Here is an 18162-nt window from a genome sequence, read left to right as displayed (position 1 = left end):
AGATGGGCAATCGACTTGAGATCTTTTACAAGATCCATTAGTTTCGTTGGAGATTTTCCTGTGAACAATCCCAGCTTCTTTCCTATTTTTCCGAACACTCCAACAGAATGAGCGGGTGACCCATCCCTATTCCAAAGCGAGCTTCTTGCTTTGACTTCGTCGAACTTTGCGTTTAGTGTCTTTTCGCTCAACACAACGCACTGTTCCCGAACATTCTTGTTCTCGACTACATTTTCTATTTCGAGCTTGATCGCATATGTAAACATCCCGTGTTTTTCTGTCACCATGGCGCAATCCACATAACGTTTGCTCATAACCTATTCAAACGGAAAGATTAGCTCTAAAATAAGAGTCCAACTATACTGGTAAAGGTAACTGTACCCGACATATCATGTTCAAGTACTCCGTTGCCAGTATCTTGCAGAACTTGTCCAGTTCTTCTGAAATCTAATGAACATTTATTTTTTTCAGGTTTAAAACTTCCTGAAACAGTAGAAAATAATGCTTTTATATACAATCAAAAGCAAGTTGTAGCGCAAAACGATTACACCTGCTATGACAAAGAACCCAACCGTATAACTAACCCAGAGTAAATAGAAAATGGCAATATTTATACTGACCAACCTTGCTATTCCTGTTAATATCCTTTACTTTTTTAAACAGGTCAGCAATGTCTTCTGTTAGACCATCCATATGTTGTTTATATTCTTTGAAAGAAGGTTTCACTCTTCTGCCGTAAGCATTCAGTATAGCTTTCTTGGTCGCAAGGTGTATCTTTTCCAGCTTTGGTTCGTCCAAATATGTTTCCTTGTTCTGTGTGGTGTAAAACATTCTGTTAAAGTATGCGTGAATCAGAACGGGGTATTAAATGGAATTAATGCGTTTTTCCACCCGTTCCCGGTTTCATTTTTTGCATATTATAGGTTATATATTAGAACCTGCCCACCTCGGTCATAATTGTAAAGTAAGTTTCCGCTAAACATGTTCGTAACTTGAGGACGCCGTTTCTCGTTTCAACCTGTTAAAAATATATTTTTAAGAAAATTTGTAAAAACATTTCCATCACAAATCTATCACTACGAAACTTCTACCAATAGCTTGCTACGAAACGTGTTACAGACCTTTCACGCTTGATTTTCGAACGGAATGTTTTTTAAGCTCACAAGTCACAACCCAATAACATAAGGAATTTGCTCTACGAACTGATCGATCAATCCATGCTTTTATTACCATTCCACTTGTTGCCACTTTTTTTAGGCATTTTTGGTCGCTAGCCCATGAGCAAAGAATATTCACACATATCTTACTTGATGTTTCAGTTGTTCACTTTCAAATTCTTCAAAATTACGCAGGAACTTATTTTGTATTGCGTCCGTGCATTCTCCAACAACAGAAACATCGAATGTTTGATTTGCCCACTGCAGAAAACTGGATCGAGATTTTCTAAATTCGCTTTTGTATATTGCCATGTCTTCTTCATTGCTTGCCGACAAATGCTGCATTGGAGTTATTCACATATCGTAGAATACCTCGAGTACTGATGTATATACCTTTTTCAAGAGTTGATCTTTGTAATCTTGTGCTGCATCAGCTGCACGTTTGCATATTTCCACTTTTACTGAATCCTGCTCAATAATTAATAAAACATTGTTTCTTCTTTAAGACAGTGTTTCTCAATATATTTAAGACATTGTTTCTCAATATATTTAAGACATTGTTTCTCAATATATTTAAGACAGTGTTTCTCAATATATTTTAAGACAGTGTTTCTCAATCTATTTAAGACAGTGTTTCTCAATATATTTAAGACAGTGTTTCTCTGTATAAAGACTGTGACATTCGTCCATTTTCTTTTGTGGTGAATTATGACTTATGAGTTGTCAAATTGTAAGTTTTATCGAAATACATTAACAAAAATTAGCCACCAAACTATGGATTAGAAAATATGATTCCCCGTTTTATAACAACAGTCGTTGCCACCCGATGATAACTAAGTGACGATAACTAAATTGTTGATTTATTTATTCATTTCTAAAAGATCAGACTTACAATGACAGTCAAATTTGTAAAGAGGCATCTACCGAACCTACCTTGTGTTTGTTATTTTTTTCTGATATTCTCAAATGTGCAAGCCGAAAAACATCTTCCATTTTCTCTCTGTTAGTTTTATTTTCATCATCGTCGAAGACTTCTCCAACATTTTCGTCATATTTCTTTAAAGCCGCGGCAAGATGTTCGCTTTGCAATTGTTCTAACTTTTTTGGGTCAATGTACTTGCCCCCAACCTGAAAAAAGGCATGTTGTTAAAGCATAGTATACTGAAGTGATACTTTAGTATACTATGGTTAAAGCATCCGATTAGGTTAATGTCAAACTGCTGAGCAAACAAACCTTTATTTCCATGGCTGCTATGGACTCTACTTCAATTTGCTTGATTTGTTTAAACTTCTCAGCTTTTTCGCTAGCCTAATTACAAAACAAGATAAACCCATATGAACTTTTATCTTCCAAAACACAATATTACCACATGAAGAGCTTCCACTTTCGGCATTTTCCCACTGCTTAGTATTTTTGAATACTCTATAGCAAGGTCAATGAATTGTTCGCCAGTTACGACTTTTCCGTTTAATCGCTTTATCACCAATCGATCGGGACTAAATAAGTATCTGGCAACTTCGTCAACTTGTTGTAAAAAATCGTCATCCATATCTGCGTTAGCGGTAAATGAATTATCATGACTTTTAGATATGCCGTAAATCTTGAGTTTTTGTTGTTTTATCTCTTAGTCTCCACACTTGTTTTACATTAAGTTTGTGTTATTTATGTATTGTTATAGTAGGGTGGGGAAAGATGCACATAATATCCAAATATACTATAAGTATTTGGCAACTTTGTCAACTTGTTGTAAAAAATCGTCATCCATATCTGTGTTAGTGGTAAATAAATTAACATATGAACATTAACAACTTCTAAATATGCCGTAAATCCTGTATTTTTGTTGTTATATCTTTGTCGCCATATTTATTTTAAATTTTTGTTATTTATGTATTGTTATATATAAAAGTATGAAAACCTTTCAAGGGAACTCCACTGTCGTCACTTTCTTTCCTTTTTGCCACTTTCTTTCCCGGGTGTTCCATTGGAAAGCAAGCAACTTCGGAAAATGATGTCCTTATATTCTGGCGAACAGATTTGTTTTCCTGAATATTAGGTTTCATAACAGTTTCAAGGTATTTTGCACCACCCTTGAAACTGCTTTTAAAATCTGCCTTTTCCCAGTTTCTGATAAGCAGCATGAGACTCTGCATAAAGATATGCCAGGTTTTACATACATTCGTTTACACTTTACACGACTCAAAGATGCTGTTTAACCTGAAACGGTGTAGTTGATGAATTAACGTGTTGCTTCTCTTCCGCAGCATACTTTGCGTATTTCGTGAAAATCTGTTAATAGTTTTTATCAGTTATTTAACATATATACTACTAAATCATCATTAAAGATGGGTTGTACGTTTTTACTTCATGCAAATTTGAGTTGATGTAGTCTATTTAAATTAAAAACCGTGATATAATGGCAAAACCTCAAACTGTTGAAGGTCGTTCTCATGAATTTGTTCTGTCAAGTTATAGATTTGTACAGAACTTAGTAAAGTACTCAAAGCAAATATCGTCGAACAATCTTTGGCTGTTGTTTTCGTATCAAACATTCCTTGAGTATCCATCAAAAACACCGCCACTTTCTAATAAAGAAACTAAAACTAGTATTCGCGTTTGGGGTTTAGCAAAGAACGCCTATACCTTATTGTCGCTTGTTTCCAACATAAAAGGTTTGTTTGTGATGTGAATTCCAACCGTATTTCGTTCAACGCCTCCTTTCCATTCAAAAACTCTTGCTGGATGTGTGTCACCCATTTTAAACCAGGTTGATGACTGTAGAAACCATAAATGCATTCATTATACAGTTCTAACTTGATGGTTATAACCTTTCATAAATTCCTCTAAATTTGATCTCAAAACGATCTTTATATCTCTGAAGCTCGCTGTGATAATATAAAGTCAGCCGTTTACAAACTTAACTTTAAAATGTCCTTTAGCCGGTCCAGCATGTGGTGATTCTGGCGCGGTATTACAATTACGACACGCGAAGTAAGCGTACCTGGTTCTCCATCAAGTAATGTGCGAGCAGGTTCAGTAGGAATGACTTTCCTTTCCGAAACGGCCCAGCTATGCTGATTATCGCGACAGGAAAATCTCGAACCTTATCAAAGATTTCTCCAAAGACCTCAAATATCGGTTCAAACCCTTGTCCATCTTTCTGCATATCCAATATAGGCACCGCCTTTATCTCTGTAATAAAATGCAGTTGCCTTTTATGAGGGATATTTTATGTTCTAATTAAATGTTTACCTGCTTCGGAACCAACCAACGGCAATTGTCCTGACATACTTTAGTTTCTGCTTTTAGTTAAACTGTATAAATATCCTATCCTGAAACTGTGAGTAATCAAAAGGTAATTTATACATGCCCGCATATTCTCGTGCCAGTGAATTAAAGTCCCTACTTGGTAAACTAGAGAAGAAAGACCACGGCAGTCTGGTCAGTACGGCGGTAGGCCGTTAGATTAGCGTCCCGCACCACACTCTTTATAACACCCATAACTTCCTTCGAGCTTATATCTATTCTCTTTACACGTTGCCACTCGCTTTTGTAAGTTGTGCGTTACAACGAGTACTTATCCAACTACACCCAAACCTACACTGCAAGTACCACGTTCAAACTTCTCTTACCAACTCTCAGTTCGGTCGTCTTCAGTTTTTTCGCACCTGTCCCAACTATCTTTACCGCCACCTAGATAAATACAACGCGGATCCGGTGTTTTAGTAGTAGCTGCTGTTTTAAAACTTTTCCCTTGCTGTTCGATTCTCCTTCGTGTTTATAATTTTCGCCTGACTAGGACACCTAACACCTTTCGTCTGACTGATATATCACTGTCCACTTGTCCAGTACTTTCTTTATGTGAAGCAGCTTTTTTGGATTCCTCATAAAGCATTTTTTAACCGGTGGAAACCAGATTTCCGCGACACTGGCATTGGCCTAAATCCCAAGTCTTTAAACAAGAAGCTCACCCAAGAAGAAGAAGAATACTGGGACTTGCATATTTTTGTAGTACCTTAACTCAAAAGAAAATGCACTACACGGGACATTTACTCCAAAGTCCATAGAAATGATTTCTATGGACTTTGATTTACTCTTGTGTTTACTTTTATCATAGTTTAATAAAGAAGTGTATTATTAAACTATGCTTTTATATTTATTGTTAAAACTGATCGGTTGGCCACGTGAAGCGCTGTAGTACACAAAGCAGCGCTAACTGTAGCTGTTTCCATGACTAAATTGTAAGCTAAGTTTTTAAAAATGTTTTGGCGCTGTCTAATCTAGAATAGACTTAAACAGTGCTTTGTTTTGATAACAACATGCAGAAATGGAGTAGAAATAACGGGGAATCTATACAGCAGGTAAACTTAGGTTTTATACTTAAGCAGCAATATTTTATAATAAAGTTTGTGTTTACAGTGTTTATACATTTATTGAATAATTGCGAATTTATGTTAACATATACAGGTTTGCTCATTCCTTTTAATTGGTAATACCATTTTTATTTGCACTGTTATTTATAACATACATATTAAATGTATTATGCAATTCATGATAATTGGTTGCTAATGGAGAATCGTCTGGTACTTTATAGATTAGGCTTGTGAAAAGTGATAGAGTTTGGTAGTTAAGAGTTATTAGTTAGGGCTGTTGTTTGCGGTATATAGGGAATCAGGGGTTAGGTATTTATGGGTTTGTAGTTAGCAAATAGCATAGGGGAGGATTCTTCACTAGTACACTTAAATCTATTGAAGGTAGACAGATACACATTGACAATAACATTGTATAAAATGTATATAGAATATAACTGTGTTAATGTGCTTGGTGACAATACCTTTTACTTGAAACTTTTAGAAACTTCGATCCCAACTATACAGCTGTGCGGAAGATTCTACTGTGCTAAAAGTCACTAAAAGTAGATCCACAATTAATGCAAGCGATAGTAATGTAAGTTTGCCATTATATAATGATATAATATCGTCCTACTAGCTAATTATTTTTGAGTTTTACAATGCAAAAGCTTAGATTGTCTTGCATGTTCCATTCTCTATATTATAAAACGCGAGGGACCTCTGCTATTATCATGTTTTGCCAGGTAATGGGCTAACTCTGGTCTACATCCTTATTGTACTATAGGATCTCAGCCTTATAGAATAGAATGTTTTTTTTTATATTAATAAATGAAGGGAACTTTATAGATAAATCGGTTGATTGTTTAATGCTTACACCCTGTTTTAATGGACAGCCATTGGTACTTGGTAGTGTAATTACTGTCTTAAGGTGTAAAACCAGGGTACTAAAAAACTAACGTTATGCTTCTAAACCAGTTGTGTTGTTACAATGTTTATACAGTAGGGTGGTGGAAGATGGAACACCTTTTATCTCTATTTTCTCGTTCCGTTTAGTAGTAAACAAAGAACATTAAAGAAATTATAAAACTATATGCCCATGACTCTCATTGACCGTTAGTAATTGTTTAAAACACGATCAGGATATTTAGATATTATGTGCTAAATGTGTCCCATCTTCCCCCAACCTACTATATTATAATAGGAAAGTTCTGGAAGTAATGCACCACACTTACACCATGCTGCTTTTCGTACAACTTTCTTTAAAGTTGATCATCAGCGTAAACTGCAACGAAACGCAAAAAAAAGTTGTCATGTTATGTTACCCGGATTAAAACCTCACCCTCCCAGTAAATCAATGAGGTAAATATATTAAAACAGTTTAGTGCAGGTTTTGATACATATGAGACATATACCCGGTGCTGTGTCACGGTGGCTGGCACGCCTGCCTATAACCCAAAGGTAATGGTATGCTTATGCTAAATTAACAGATTCAAGATAAAAGATTTATGTAATGCAAAACTAGGAAAAAATTAACGAAAAGAGGTTCTATACAAAATGAACTGCATTAATAACCATGGCATGGCTAATTGACTAACATTGTAACTCTGTAACAGTATATGAATTATATGTGTATATATATATATGATTATAAGAATACCTTATAAGTATATAGATTGATATGAACATGAGGAATATGAATTGTGTTATATCTTGTCAAATTGCTCATCATTTATTCAGGAACTGCTGCTACAAAATCTGTAACACACCAAAATCAAGTCAGGAAATTGTATATTATAAGAGTTATATTATTTTGCCTAAATGGCATCCTCAGTCTCGTATTTAAATAAAATCAATAAGGGACTGATGTTGTTTATTCAGTTTTATCCATTGCAGTGCTGTGGTTGAAACATCAAAAGAAACTCAAGACGCGACTTCAAACATGGATTTCACTGAGGAATCATTGGACCATGATGATCGTTCAAGCATGACAAGCAAATCGGTAGAAGATGTTATTTGGGAGAATGTCCGACCAAGTGTTGAACCAACTGAGTCGTCAGATGTTTTATCACAAAGTGTTTATGATAATATAAGTAAGTGCAGAATTATATTTTGTCGCCGTAGTACAGTGGTTAGCAAGTCTACCGCTAGCCTAGACAGTTTGGGTTCAAGGCTTGTCGCTGGTATCGCTGTGCGCGTATGTGTCTTTGGGCTCCAAATCAGTGGTCATTAATGAATTGTTTAAATTGTCAGCTATAGAGGAAACGCACACCCACAAAGTTACACACGTACTAAGCATGGTGTTGTGGCATAAGGTGTATAACACAGAACATTTGTCTTATAGCGTCTGTCATTTTTTCCGGCCATTAATTTCTGTTATTTTTTTTCATGCTTAACTTTATTGTTAGAACCAAGTGATAGTGATGTCATAAACCACATTGTGAGGTTAAGAGATATATTACAATGGAGGACAATGCTTCCACGCCATGGACCTGGGGTTCGACAAGCAATGAAAAATACCAACCATAAAAATCCTCTTGGGGTATGTATATTTATTTAACATATGTTTAGAGAATAATAGAAGTAATGTTTTAGCAGCTCATCCTGTAAAAGACATTTTTTGATGAAGTCTTGCCACATAGCCACAAAACCTAAATACCCTACGTCCTATACCAGATGAGCCGTTAAAGAATTACTTCTATTATACTTGCTTAAAAGAGTTTTTTTTTTCAGAAAGGCTTATGTTAAATTTTGATTCGATTCTATTCAATCCAACCTCTATTATTGCAGGAATGTCTAACTCCTGAAAAAGACAGTGGAGAATTTGTATACGCTATTATGAAATCACAAAAGACAGTTCCAGTCAATCCATTTGATCTAAAAGTAGTTTCAGCAAATTTTGCAAGATCCAAGGAAATTTATTTCATTGTAACAGCAAGCTCAATAACTAAGGTGAACACCAGTGACTAAAATCTTGCCATTTATTTAACTTCAAATGGGATGTATCAACTATACCTGCCTTAAACTTATAGTATATGTTCGATGCCATCGCAGAGGCTTTTAGATCTTAAGAATTTCAACTGGAATTTTAAGGTTCAATATGTAATACTATTGATCTTGAATTATTTATTGTATGTTAACTTTGTGGGTGTGTTTTTTCTGTATGGCTGACAGTTTAGACAACTCATTAGTGACCACTTGGTTGGAGGAATCACCGTTCATTGTCTTGCCTAAGGACGCACACTCCCACAACGGTAGCAGAGACAAGCCTTGAACCCATAACCTCTGTGTTAGAGGCAAATATGTCAAGTCTAGGCTATACCCTAGAAAACCTTAAATGTACTTAAATATTTATTTTTTAAATATTCATTTTCTACAGTGCATCAAATCTTCTGATAAAGACAAACCTGCAACCTCAGAAGTTTACCCAGTTATATGGTGGCTGTATGAACAACGCTTGTATAACATGGTGTGCAAGTTGCCTGTGTTTGTGAAGTTTCGAATGTGGAAACAGTTTATTGTGTGGAGGAATGCTATACGGGGATCAAAGACATGTTCTGCCAGGTAGTTTATTCTTTTGGTAAATCTATATTGTCGTTAAGATTTATATATCTGACTTCATGGCGTTTAATTCTTGTCTTTTTAAATATACACAAGTTATGTGACAGCTATGATGCTAATTTTAATTACATTCTGTGGTTAGAATATGTGATTATATAAATGTATCTTGACAGAATAATTGGTTTAAAATTTAATTGTAAGCTTGTAAATGTAAAAGCACCAACAATCAAAATTAGCCATAGAATTCAAGATTCAAATGAGGTCACCTATATTAACTTGTTAACGATATTAAATCTGTCTTTTAAAAGCGGTTGAAAAAGCTTTTTTTTCAGGGAAAATATTGAATCTATTTTGTTTTCTGCTGATGATCGCTTACAAAGATGCATGGCACACGTTCGTATCATGTGTGAAAATATATCTGGTAGCAGAGACGGCCTGGGTGTGGGTGCTGATGCAATACTCTTGCTTAAATATGACTCAAGGTTTATATGCTGTTGCTATACATATATATAAGCTTTATTTTTAGTTAAAGGGTTATGCCAACAACAATTAAAATCTAATGTATTGTATTGGGATAACATTTTTACTGATGCTGTGGTACATTGGTTAGAACACCAGCCTTGTAACCAGAGGATACCGGGATCAGGGTCCAATGCTGCTACCAATTTCAGGGTGTTTGTTTTTGGGCTGGAAATTTAACAGAAAGTGTCAGTAAACCAATTGTTGTGTTACACAGGAAAACATACAACCTTGAAGAGTTTTGTTTGGTGCAAAAAAAGCAGAGGGATAAATCAATTAAAAAGCTCTCAGAGTTCCGAAATTTTGTTGTCAAACTAACCCATGATGTTTGTGAGGTAAACTTTCTATCTATTGCTACTAAATGTTTTATGATGCAACACAATGATAAGTTTGGCGCTGTTGCTCAGTGGTTAGGTGCCTGTATTGTAGCCAAAGGATACTAAGTTAAATACACTGTTACCGATAGACATAAATATCTTTTTGGGCAAGACGCTTAATGCTAATTGTTCCAACCCCGTGGTCTTTAATTGGTTGTCTAAATTATCATGAAGCTGCACACTTGGTAAATGGTAAGCCGGCACAATGTTGCCCTGTCATGCGAGGATAAATAATTTACATTCATACCAATACTAAGTCTGGGTGTTGGGGTCTAGCGCCAAACCTGGTTTAAAATCCTGGATCCATTATAGTAAGTCTAGACCTATGTAGAATAGTTGCCAGTAGATTAAATTTCCTTTATATTTTAGACCTGTGCACAACAAGGTGGGATAACTAAAGCAGTGAGGCTTGGTAAAGTTTCATGCAACCAATATATCTACAAGAAGGATCCAAGTTTAGAAGGTAGGGGATCCTATTTATTTGTTATAAATTACGTTAAAATTCAGTTCTGACACCCCTGTTATAACGACTGTCATGGCCCTGCCAGATAAATAAGTTACATTTCTTTATTCGCTGGGAATTTATAATCATTATATCTTCAGACACAACATACACCCAGCTTTCAAAATGGAGAAAAATCCTGACAAGACTCTCGTTGTTCATCAGTTTGATTGACAAGCTGGTTCAGGAAATGTTAAATCGTCTTGTTGTCACAGCAACACAATTTCTCAACTCGTTTTTATCTGTTTCAAATTTCGATGGCAACTCAAAATTTAATGATGAGCTATATAAGCAGTTTAAGGCACATGCCCATATGTAAGTAACATTTAATACTTTATATTAAAATTTAAAACATTGATGCTCCGTTGGTATATAGTACCTTTGTGACTATTTTTGTGTATGTCTTAAGTAGTAGCACTTGGCTTCCAGTAATAATACCGATTTTATAATTTACGAAAAATTTTACATAATAGAAAAGATAGATAGTAATGGTAACGAAACACAGCACTTGTCAACACACGCTTATGAATGATACTGAAAAAGATTGTTTTGAGTAAAAATCTTAACCATCCTGTTTACATAAGTTATGTCGCAAAGTGCCGAGAAATTAACAGTGGCAATGTGTCAACTAACCTGTGCACACCAGTTATCATATTTATTTGTTCTCACAGATACACCAATGTAACACAATGTAGTGAACAGAATGGATATGCTTCAGTTCAAGAAATGTCAAATCCAAAACCACCAACAACAGACAAGCTGCAAGCTGTTAGTACAATTTACATCTACCAAAGTTTTTGTATTTTAAATCTTATATACATACTAATTTTTTTTTTTAAAAAGGGTATGTAATTTTAAAATAATTGAATATTTGTAATTTAATGTGATTACAACATACCATTAAATGAGTTTTAAAAACCAGCAACCAAATAACTGTTTAATATATGAGCTATTTTTTTCTTTGCAAATGTCAGTTGTAACGATACCTTTTAACTATTGAATTAATTGTACTTTATACAACAGGGTGAAGGATCTCAGAAGAAAGATAAAAAAACTGAGCAAGAGTCACCACCTGTGTTTAATGTAAGAATTACTTTGTAAACGAGTTCACCATTTACATTTACATGGTTGTTTCGAAGCTGTGTGTTGCTTCACCATTTACAGGGTGAACTCCATATGATGGCTTATCATCATATGCTACTTTTTGTTGCTTTCCAGAAAGCAAACTAACAACAATTGCAAAATAATTAAAGAGAAAGTTATGCTGACTAGTCTCGTTATTTTTTAGTTACTGCCCTGTTTTCTTTATAATATTTTTTGTTCTTACCTGCAACATTATATCAATAGCATACAGGATCAGCGCTCAGCCCAATTTTCGGCCGAGAGTGTCAAAAAAAAAGACGCTCGGGCCAAGCTTTTGAGCTCATGCCTGGCACATCCCTGGTTTACACTACAGTTAAATCATTAAATAATTACATATTCTTATCATGTTCATTTTATTAGATACAACTAGTTTTGGAGGTATCGGAATTCGAAACAGCTAGCAGGATCAGCACTACAAGCACAGTAATACAACAAACAAAAAGGTGATTAAACAATATTCATTTTAATCTAACATTTTAAATAGAAAATTTATATAAAGCAGCTAAAATGTTGTAAACAAATGCTCTCAGCTTCTAGTGTTTCTGGTAGGTCTTGGTTAAATCAGTTTAAAACATTGCAAAAGAAAATTTTTGACAACTTTTTTTTTAATAATTCTTTTCCTGTCTCAATAATTTTTTCTTTTAGAAACAAATCCCTTCGTAGAGCAAGTGTAGTTCGGTTTGGGAAGAGCGTTTCATTTCCTGACCAATCACAAGGCTCGTTAGATTCGGATCGAGAATCAGATTTCGAATCAGAAGCCACCAGTAGAAGACAATCAGTTGTCAGGTATCTATGTATTATAAGTTGTGGAGAACATACTTTATAAATTATCTTTTAAATCTGATATGAAAAACAGTGTATTTCCACATTTTGCCCGCCGTTCGCCAAGACATGAACTCTAAACCTTGATGTTTATTTAACTATCTATTTAATAAGCTATATCAAGTTCTTTTTTAAGATTGTTTTGATAACATACCTACAAAATTGCATGTAGTTTAGATTTTTGTGAGTAAACCATGTTTTGTGTTTGACTGAAATCATTGATGTAAACTTTTTAGATTTTCTAGGTTTATTTTTTAACTTTTCATTTTCATAGTGAGCAAAGCATTGCAGAATCCCCCACTGTTGTAACTCTGTCTCCAAGCAAAAGTGAATTTCTTTCTTCAATTCATGATCTCATTAAAAGCTTTGAAGAAATTATGAGTGAGGTATGAAGTTACAATATAACAGAGTGGTGATTTTATTCTACGCGTGTGAGGTCCTGCAGCGTGACACGCCATTGGCTGTGAGATTTAAGCCAAATTGTCACACAATAACATAGTTTAAATTTAATTGATCAGAAACTAATTTTAGTGCCTAAATACCAGACAGAAATATTAAAACCAATACCCAATGTTTGCTTTTGAAAAAGGTTTATGGGTAATTAAAACAAGTATTTTATTACATTAATAGCTTACTACTCAATATCAATATAATATGGTAGAAATACACTACCCGATGAGCTGGTAAAAGATTAATCTAAATAAACAAGTCTCATATTTCTCTTATTTTCATATTTAGATACAACTGGTCAAGTCAGCTGAACAGTTAAAAGACTTCACAACACGACCAGCGTTTGACATCCAATTATCAAGTAATGATGAAGATTCTGACTCAACCAGTGTTTACACAAGCAGGATATTAACTTCGGATTCTTCTTATGTTGAGATGGTGGAAAAATTGTTGGAAAAACTTGAAGTGGCAATTAATGAAGTATCTGAATACTCAAGCCAATATCAAAAGTAAGTCAAGTAATAACTATGGATTGAAAAGTCGCAGAACGCAATTTTTGAGTTGATTTGTTGCTTATATGTTGCTATGTTGCTTTTGTTTCAGGTTTTGCAGTATGGTTGATGAGAGCAGACTTGTTGATGTTGATGGTTCATTGAAACAACAAGAGTGGGGACCTGATCAATTTGCTTCACTTCTCTCCATACATACTGAGATGACGCGTGAAATGAGAGATATGAAACCTTCAAAACGTGTTGCTATGTTCTATGTCGATGCAAAAGGTTTCGCAAAGTCAGCTCTTCCTTATCCGCAGGTATGGCAGTGGTTTTGACTTACTAGAGTTAATTCCAGCACCATGGTTCAGTGGTTGGGTGCTTGCATTGTAACTAAAAAATACCGGGTTCAATGCTCGATATTGATACCATTGCTGGCAGTGTATTTTTTGGCACACTGACTGGGCAGCTCTTATCCAGAGGTCACGGATTGGAACACCATGGGTGTCAGCACTGGCAATGGAGCAACTCTGGTCTAAATCGTTGTTTTTTTTAATATTTTTAACAGTTTTTTCCTTAAGATCCTAAAATTAAATATTTATTAGGTTGTAATTGATTCAACCCATCATTGGCTGCCTATTCTTACAACTCGTCACAACGAGGAATTATTGTCTGTTATTCGAAACGCTGTTCGCCGATTGGACAGTGACCCGGGCACGGTTGAGCAGTTTGTTGATCACCTGACTTTCCTCGCTCGAACGATCACAGAAATGCCGGCTCTCGATAAAGAATATTTCGTAGTTACGAGGTGAAACACGTTTGTGTTTAACTCCATTAAATAAGTTTAACCATGTAGTATGGTGTAGAGGTATGCAAAGTTGTTCACACAACAGTCAAGTCCTATAGTAATATACAAAAAAATGAGTAATTGAATGTAATTTAATAATTTATATACTGTATACCCTGATACACCTAACTGTCCGAGTAGTCGAATACCTTTAATCCAAATTGACACTCTATTACCTATATTTTTCTTCAGACTTTTTACAATTATCAAGCAATATGGAGTATATATGGACCCCGAGAATCTGGCTGTGTTCCATACACTGGTTCCTGCTTTCCAACATTTGAAAAGTTCTATTTTATTTTGTGAAGCCAAAAAAGATGACAATATACTCAGGTAATTAGTAAAATAAAAGAAAACATAAAAATATTGTTCAATTTTAATGACAAACCTTCATATTCACTGTCAATTATTATACATTAATTGATCTTTAAACTTTTACAATTTAACTACATTTAAATAAGACCAAAACATTGCACAATTTTGTCTTATAAAGGATATCAATTATTTCCCTATATAGTTTATATGAGTCCTTGGTCAGTATAAGTTAAATTGGTAAAACATGGGATTCAGGCCCATTACCCGTAAGCACATTACTGATTTCTTGTTTTTTTTTATATGTACAGGTTTAGTTCAGACTTGGACAAGCATATACATGAACTACGATACCAGCTCTTTGATCTCAAAAACAAGGTGTAAATTTCTTTTAAAATTTTTTTTTAATTTTTTTACATACGTGGTAACTCGTAAGCTGGGACGAGGTGTATGAAACAGGACACTCGTTTTATAACAACTGTCGTTTTCTGGCATGTGGTGATAAAGCAATTTGCATTCATTCAATAATAAATTCCAGGTTGCTGCTCCTAACCTCTTAAGCACTGAATCTCTATCAGTGGTTGCTTTGGAGACAGTTAAGTTATTAAGCGAAGAAGTTGAATCTTTATCGGGTAAAGCAAGAAGCTATGCTAACTACCAAGACAGATTTGGATCATCTTTCTCAAACAACAAGAAAGTTTACACAGTGTATGTTAACCTAATGGCTGTTTGTTTTATTGATAAGAGAACTTGATTAAACTTAGTATATTTTGTTTTTGTTAGATGATTTCCGGAACAATCGGAAGTTTTTTCATTTTTTTTTTCATTTTTTCACTTTAATTGAAACTTTTTTATTTTGGTGTTTTATAGTTTTCTTACTGTGTTATTGCTATGCCTGTTGTAAACCAATTAAATCCAGTTTAATCCGGTTTCAACCAGTGAGGTCATGATAGCTGAATCATCTGGAAGTAGAGTAAGCGCTGCTCAACTACAAGCCGAGTTATCTGAGGTGGAAAGAGACATTACACTGAGGAAACTACTGTGGGAATCAAGTGATGAATGGGCTAAACTACACCAGGAATGGACGGTGGGTTGATTAACTAGGTATTCTATGCTATGTGGGTGATGTCCTGCAGTATGACACTCTATGAAACTTAAATGTTCTACGGCACATTACTCAAATTTTCTCAGTTGTTATACCATACCATAGGTTAAATTGTTAAAACAATTGAAAAGTTTCATTTACCAGTTAATGTTGCAGATCACTGAGTTCCTGGAACTTGATATTGATTCAGTTCAAGAGAATGTAATGAGGTTCATGCAAACTGTCTTCATGCTGGAGAAAGGTTTGCCAAGGAATGATATTGTACCAAGGTGAGATCGTGTAGTTCCAAACCGGTGGTCACTGATGGGTTGTCCAAATTATCTGCCATGTGTAAAAAAATCCCCCTAAAAGTAATCACCTACAAAGTAACATTACCTCGTAAGCTGGCAAGAGGTGTATATAAACTCATGTTATAACACCTGGTATTTTGCACCTACTACGATAAAGTTACATTTATAGTCCCAGCGTATAACAAAGTTGCTAAACCAATGTACAAGTTTTGTCGCAACCTATAGTTAGGACCTAAAATTTTCTAGAATCTTAATTTTCTCAAATATTAATTTTTCCCTTTTCCATTATATTACCTTATATATTCTATATGAGTGAGTTTTTAGCAGTGTGGCATGAAATGGACGTGAGATTTAGGCCAGACTTGGCCCATTACCCAGGCAACCAGGGTGATATAACCAATTAATGACCACTTGGTTTGAAGTTATTGTCATGTCCAACGACAAATCATTTGACATTGAACCCAGAACTCTTTAGTTATGGTACAAGTCCGTTTGAGCCACAGTGCCAGACCAAATAGCTAAGTAACCCTACCTAATCCTCATTCTTTATAGTTTACCCTCTCATTTATAACAATTTACACCTCCCCCCAAACATGACAGACTGAAGCACTTGGTAATGGAGTTCAAACAGGGCTTACCGCTAATTGCTGCTTTAAGGAACACATGTTTGAAACAACGTCATTGGGATGAAATCCAGTATGCTATTGGTCGCTCACTAATGCGTGACACAACTCTTACTCTGGGAGATTTACTGAAATGGAGAGTAAGTTTTTTTTTATGATTTATTTGTTGATAATTATATATTGGGAAAGTGCTTAGAAATTGTTTTCTTATGTGGTAGACTACATAGTGACAAACCCTTGGCGTAAATTGGGACAGCATTAAAGTTTGGGTTCCTTTTTCTGTAAATTTTAAAAATTTTTTGCCAGTAAACAGCTTATAAATTTGCCAGTAGACTGCCTATAAATTTGCCAGTAAACATCTTATAAAAAGTACTAGTAGCGATGTCCAACAGAAAAATTAACCTGAACTGTTTTAACTTATATTATCAAAAGTTATTATTTATCATTTTGTTCTAGTTATTCCAACATAAGGATCTTATAATGGAGATTTCTACTCGTGCAACAAACGAATCCACACTCCTTACAATGCTTAACAAGTTGATACAACTATGGCATACTACAGACTTCAAGTAAGTTACTATGTAGCAATACATCAATATTAAATAAAAAGTTTATTCAGTTATTGTAACGGACAAAAATCAAGTCCAACCAATTGTTGTATTCGAGATATATATTCCATCTCAATGGCATCTAAAGGTGGCTGTACACAGTATCCGGCAAGCGAATTCGCATGCGAAGTCGTATGCAAACCCATTACCGAGTTCCGCATGCGGCAGCAAAATCCGTACAAAACAGGCAAAACGGACGAATTCCGGATACTGTGTACAGCCACCTTCAGTCTTTTATTTAAGTAGAATTCAAAGTCATTTATTAAAACTTATTTTTATTTTTTTGATTATGATAAAAAGCTATACTGATTTAAAGTAACAAGAAGATAAAAAGTATGACAGTTGGATTAACTTGATGTAGACAAAAAATATAAATGCAACTACTTCAATAATGTTTGTAGTAAAGAGTTTGTAACTTAATCAACATAGTATGTAAGCACTGCTAAGTTTGTTTATTTAGACTTGTAGCTCACACATCGGGACCACATAACGTTATGATTGTGTCAACTGCTGAAGAAATATGGAATCAACTTGAAGAAAGTCAAATGACTATCGCTACAATCAAAGGATCCAGATACGTCAGTCCTATAAAGGTAGGTAGAAGTTCAACACGCGCATCTCTCGTATTACTGCTCTCTCTCTCTTGATTTGTGCGGGAAAAAAGACGCAAACCATTCAATCGTTACAAAAGGGCATTGTTAAGTGCGTTTTCAAAACGTATTTGTTAATATTACTTCGATTTTTATATTATACAAACCTTAATGTGGTATATTTCAAAGGGCACTGAGTAAATGGACAGTTTACTACATGTTGAGCTGATACATATTTTGTATCAACACAACGCTGGCGATAATTGCATTATTTTCATGAGCGGAAGGAACAACATCCCACAAACCTTAGATTATCTTGGTACTGTAAAGCGCGCTAGTAACTAATACAACTCATACTTACCTGACGAGGGCCTTCACTGCGATCAGGCAGGCAGTGGGTCCAAGGTGAGGCTTCGCA

At 34.9% G+C, this 18162-nt stretch overlaps 2 protein-coding genes across 2 annotated transcripts in view; one reads left to right on the top strand and one right to left on the bottom strand.

The window, feature by feature from the left end:
• Positions 1 to 29: 29 nt before the first annotated feature.
• On the bottom strand, positions 30 to 5238 carry LOC100182508 (atlastin-2-like; the record flags this gene model as incomplete). Its single annotated transcript, XM_018816903.2, has 14 exons — positions 4408 to 5238; positions 4157 to 4347; positions 3799 to 3930; positions 3582 to 3740; positions 3373 to 3444; positions 3074 to 3302; positions 2525 to 2709; positions 2392 to 2466; positions 2091 to 2285; positions 1551 to 1625; positions 1308 to 1496; positions 947 to 1018; positions 625 to 813; positions 30 to 317 (listed from the first exon to the last, which is right to left on the bottom strand). Coding segments are annotated over exons 1-14 (2088 nt in total), but the record flags the coding sequence as incomplete, so codon positions are not given.
• An 8-nt stretch (positions 5239 to 5246) lies between these two features.
• The window catches only part of LOC104266308 (dynein heavy chain 6, axonemal-like), a 31883-nt gene continuing 18967 nt past the window's right edge, over positions 5247 to 18162 (top strand). Inside the window, exons 1-27 of the mRNA XM_018816902.2 lie at positions 5247 to 5516; positions 6010 to 6102; positions 6709 to 6866; positions 7401 to 7597; positions 7913 to 8046; positions 8295 to 8456; positions 8884 to 9068; positions 9398 to 9547; positions 9802 to 9919; positions 10331 to 10424; positions 10565 to 10778; positions 11135 to 11231; positions 11487 to 11546; positions 11967 to 12049; positions 12252 to 12392; positions 12703 to 12814; positions 13167 to 13387; positions 13482 to 13689; positions 13975 to 14177; positions 14409 to 14549; positions 14840 to 14906; positions 15067 to 15236; positions 15468 to 15615; positions 15790 to 15902; positions 16524 to 16686; positions 17003 to 17115; positions 17615 to 17747. Coding sequence (XP_018672447.1) covers positions 5475 to 5516; positions 6010 to 6102; positions 6709 to 6866; positions 7401 to 7597; positions 7913 to 8046; positions 8295 to 8456; positions 8884 to 9068; positions 9398 to 9547; positions 9802 to 9919; positions 10331 to 10424; positions 10565 to 10778; positions 11135 to 11231; positions 11487 to 11546; positions 11967 to 12049; positions 12252 to 12392; positions 12703 to 12814; positions 13167 to 13387; positions 13482 to 13689; positions 13975 to 14177; positions 14409 to 14549; positions 14840 to 14906; positions 15067 to 15236; positions 15468 to 15615; positions 15790 to 15902; positions 16524 to 16686; positions 17003 to 17115; positions 17615 to 17747 — 3720 coding nt within the window. The 5' untranslated portion in view covers positions 5247 to 5474. The remainder of the gene's footprint in view (positions 5517 to 6009; positions 6103 to 6708; positions 6867 to 7400; positions 7598 to 7912; positions 8047 to 8294; positions 8457 to 8883; positions 9069 to 9397; positions 9548 to 9801; positions 9920 to 10330; positions 10425 to 10564; positions 10779 to 11134; positions 11232 to 11486; positions 11547 to 11966; positions 12050 to 12251; positions 12393 to 12702; positions 12815 to 13166; positions 13388 to 13481; positions 13690 to 13974; positions 14178 to 14408; positions 14550 to 14839; positions 14907 to 15066; positions 15237 to 15467; positions 15616 to 15789; positions 15903 to 16523; positions 16687 to 17002; positions 17116 to 17614; positions 17748 to 18162) is intronic.

The sequence above is a fragment of the Ciona intestinalis genome, unplaced genomic scaffold, assembly GCF_000224145.3.
Source record: "Ciona intestinalis unplaced genomic scaffold, KH HT001062.1, whole genome shotgun sequence".
Taxonomy (NCBI): domain Eukaryota; kingdom Metazoa; phylum Chordata; class Ascidiacea; order Phlebobranchia; family Cionidae; genus Ciona; species Ciona intestinalis.
The sequence above is the reverse complement of the archived record's forward strand: the minus strand, read 5'-3'. Positions and strand labels throughout refer to the sequence as shown.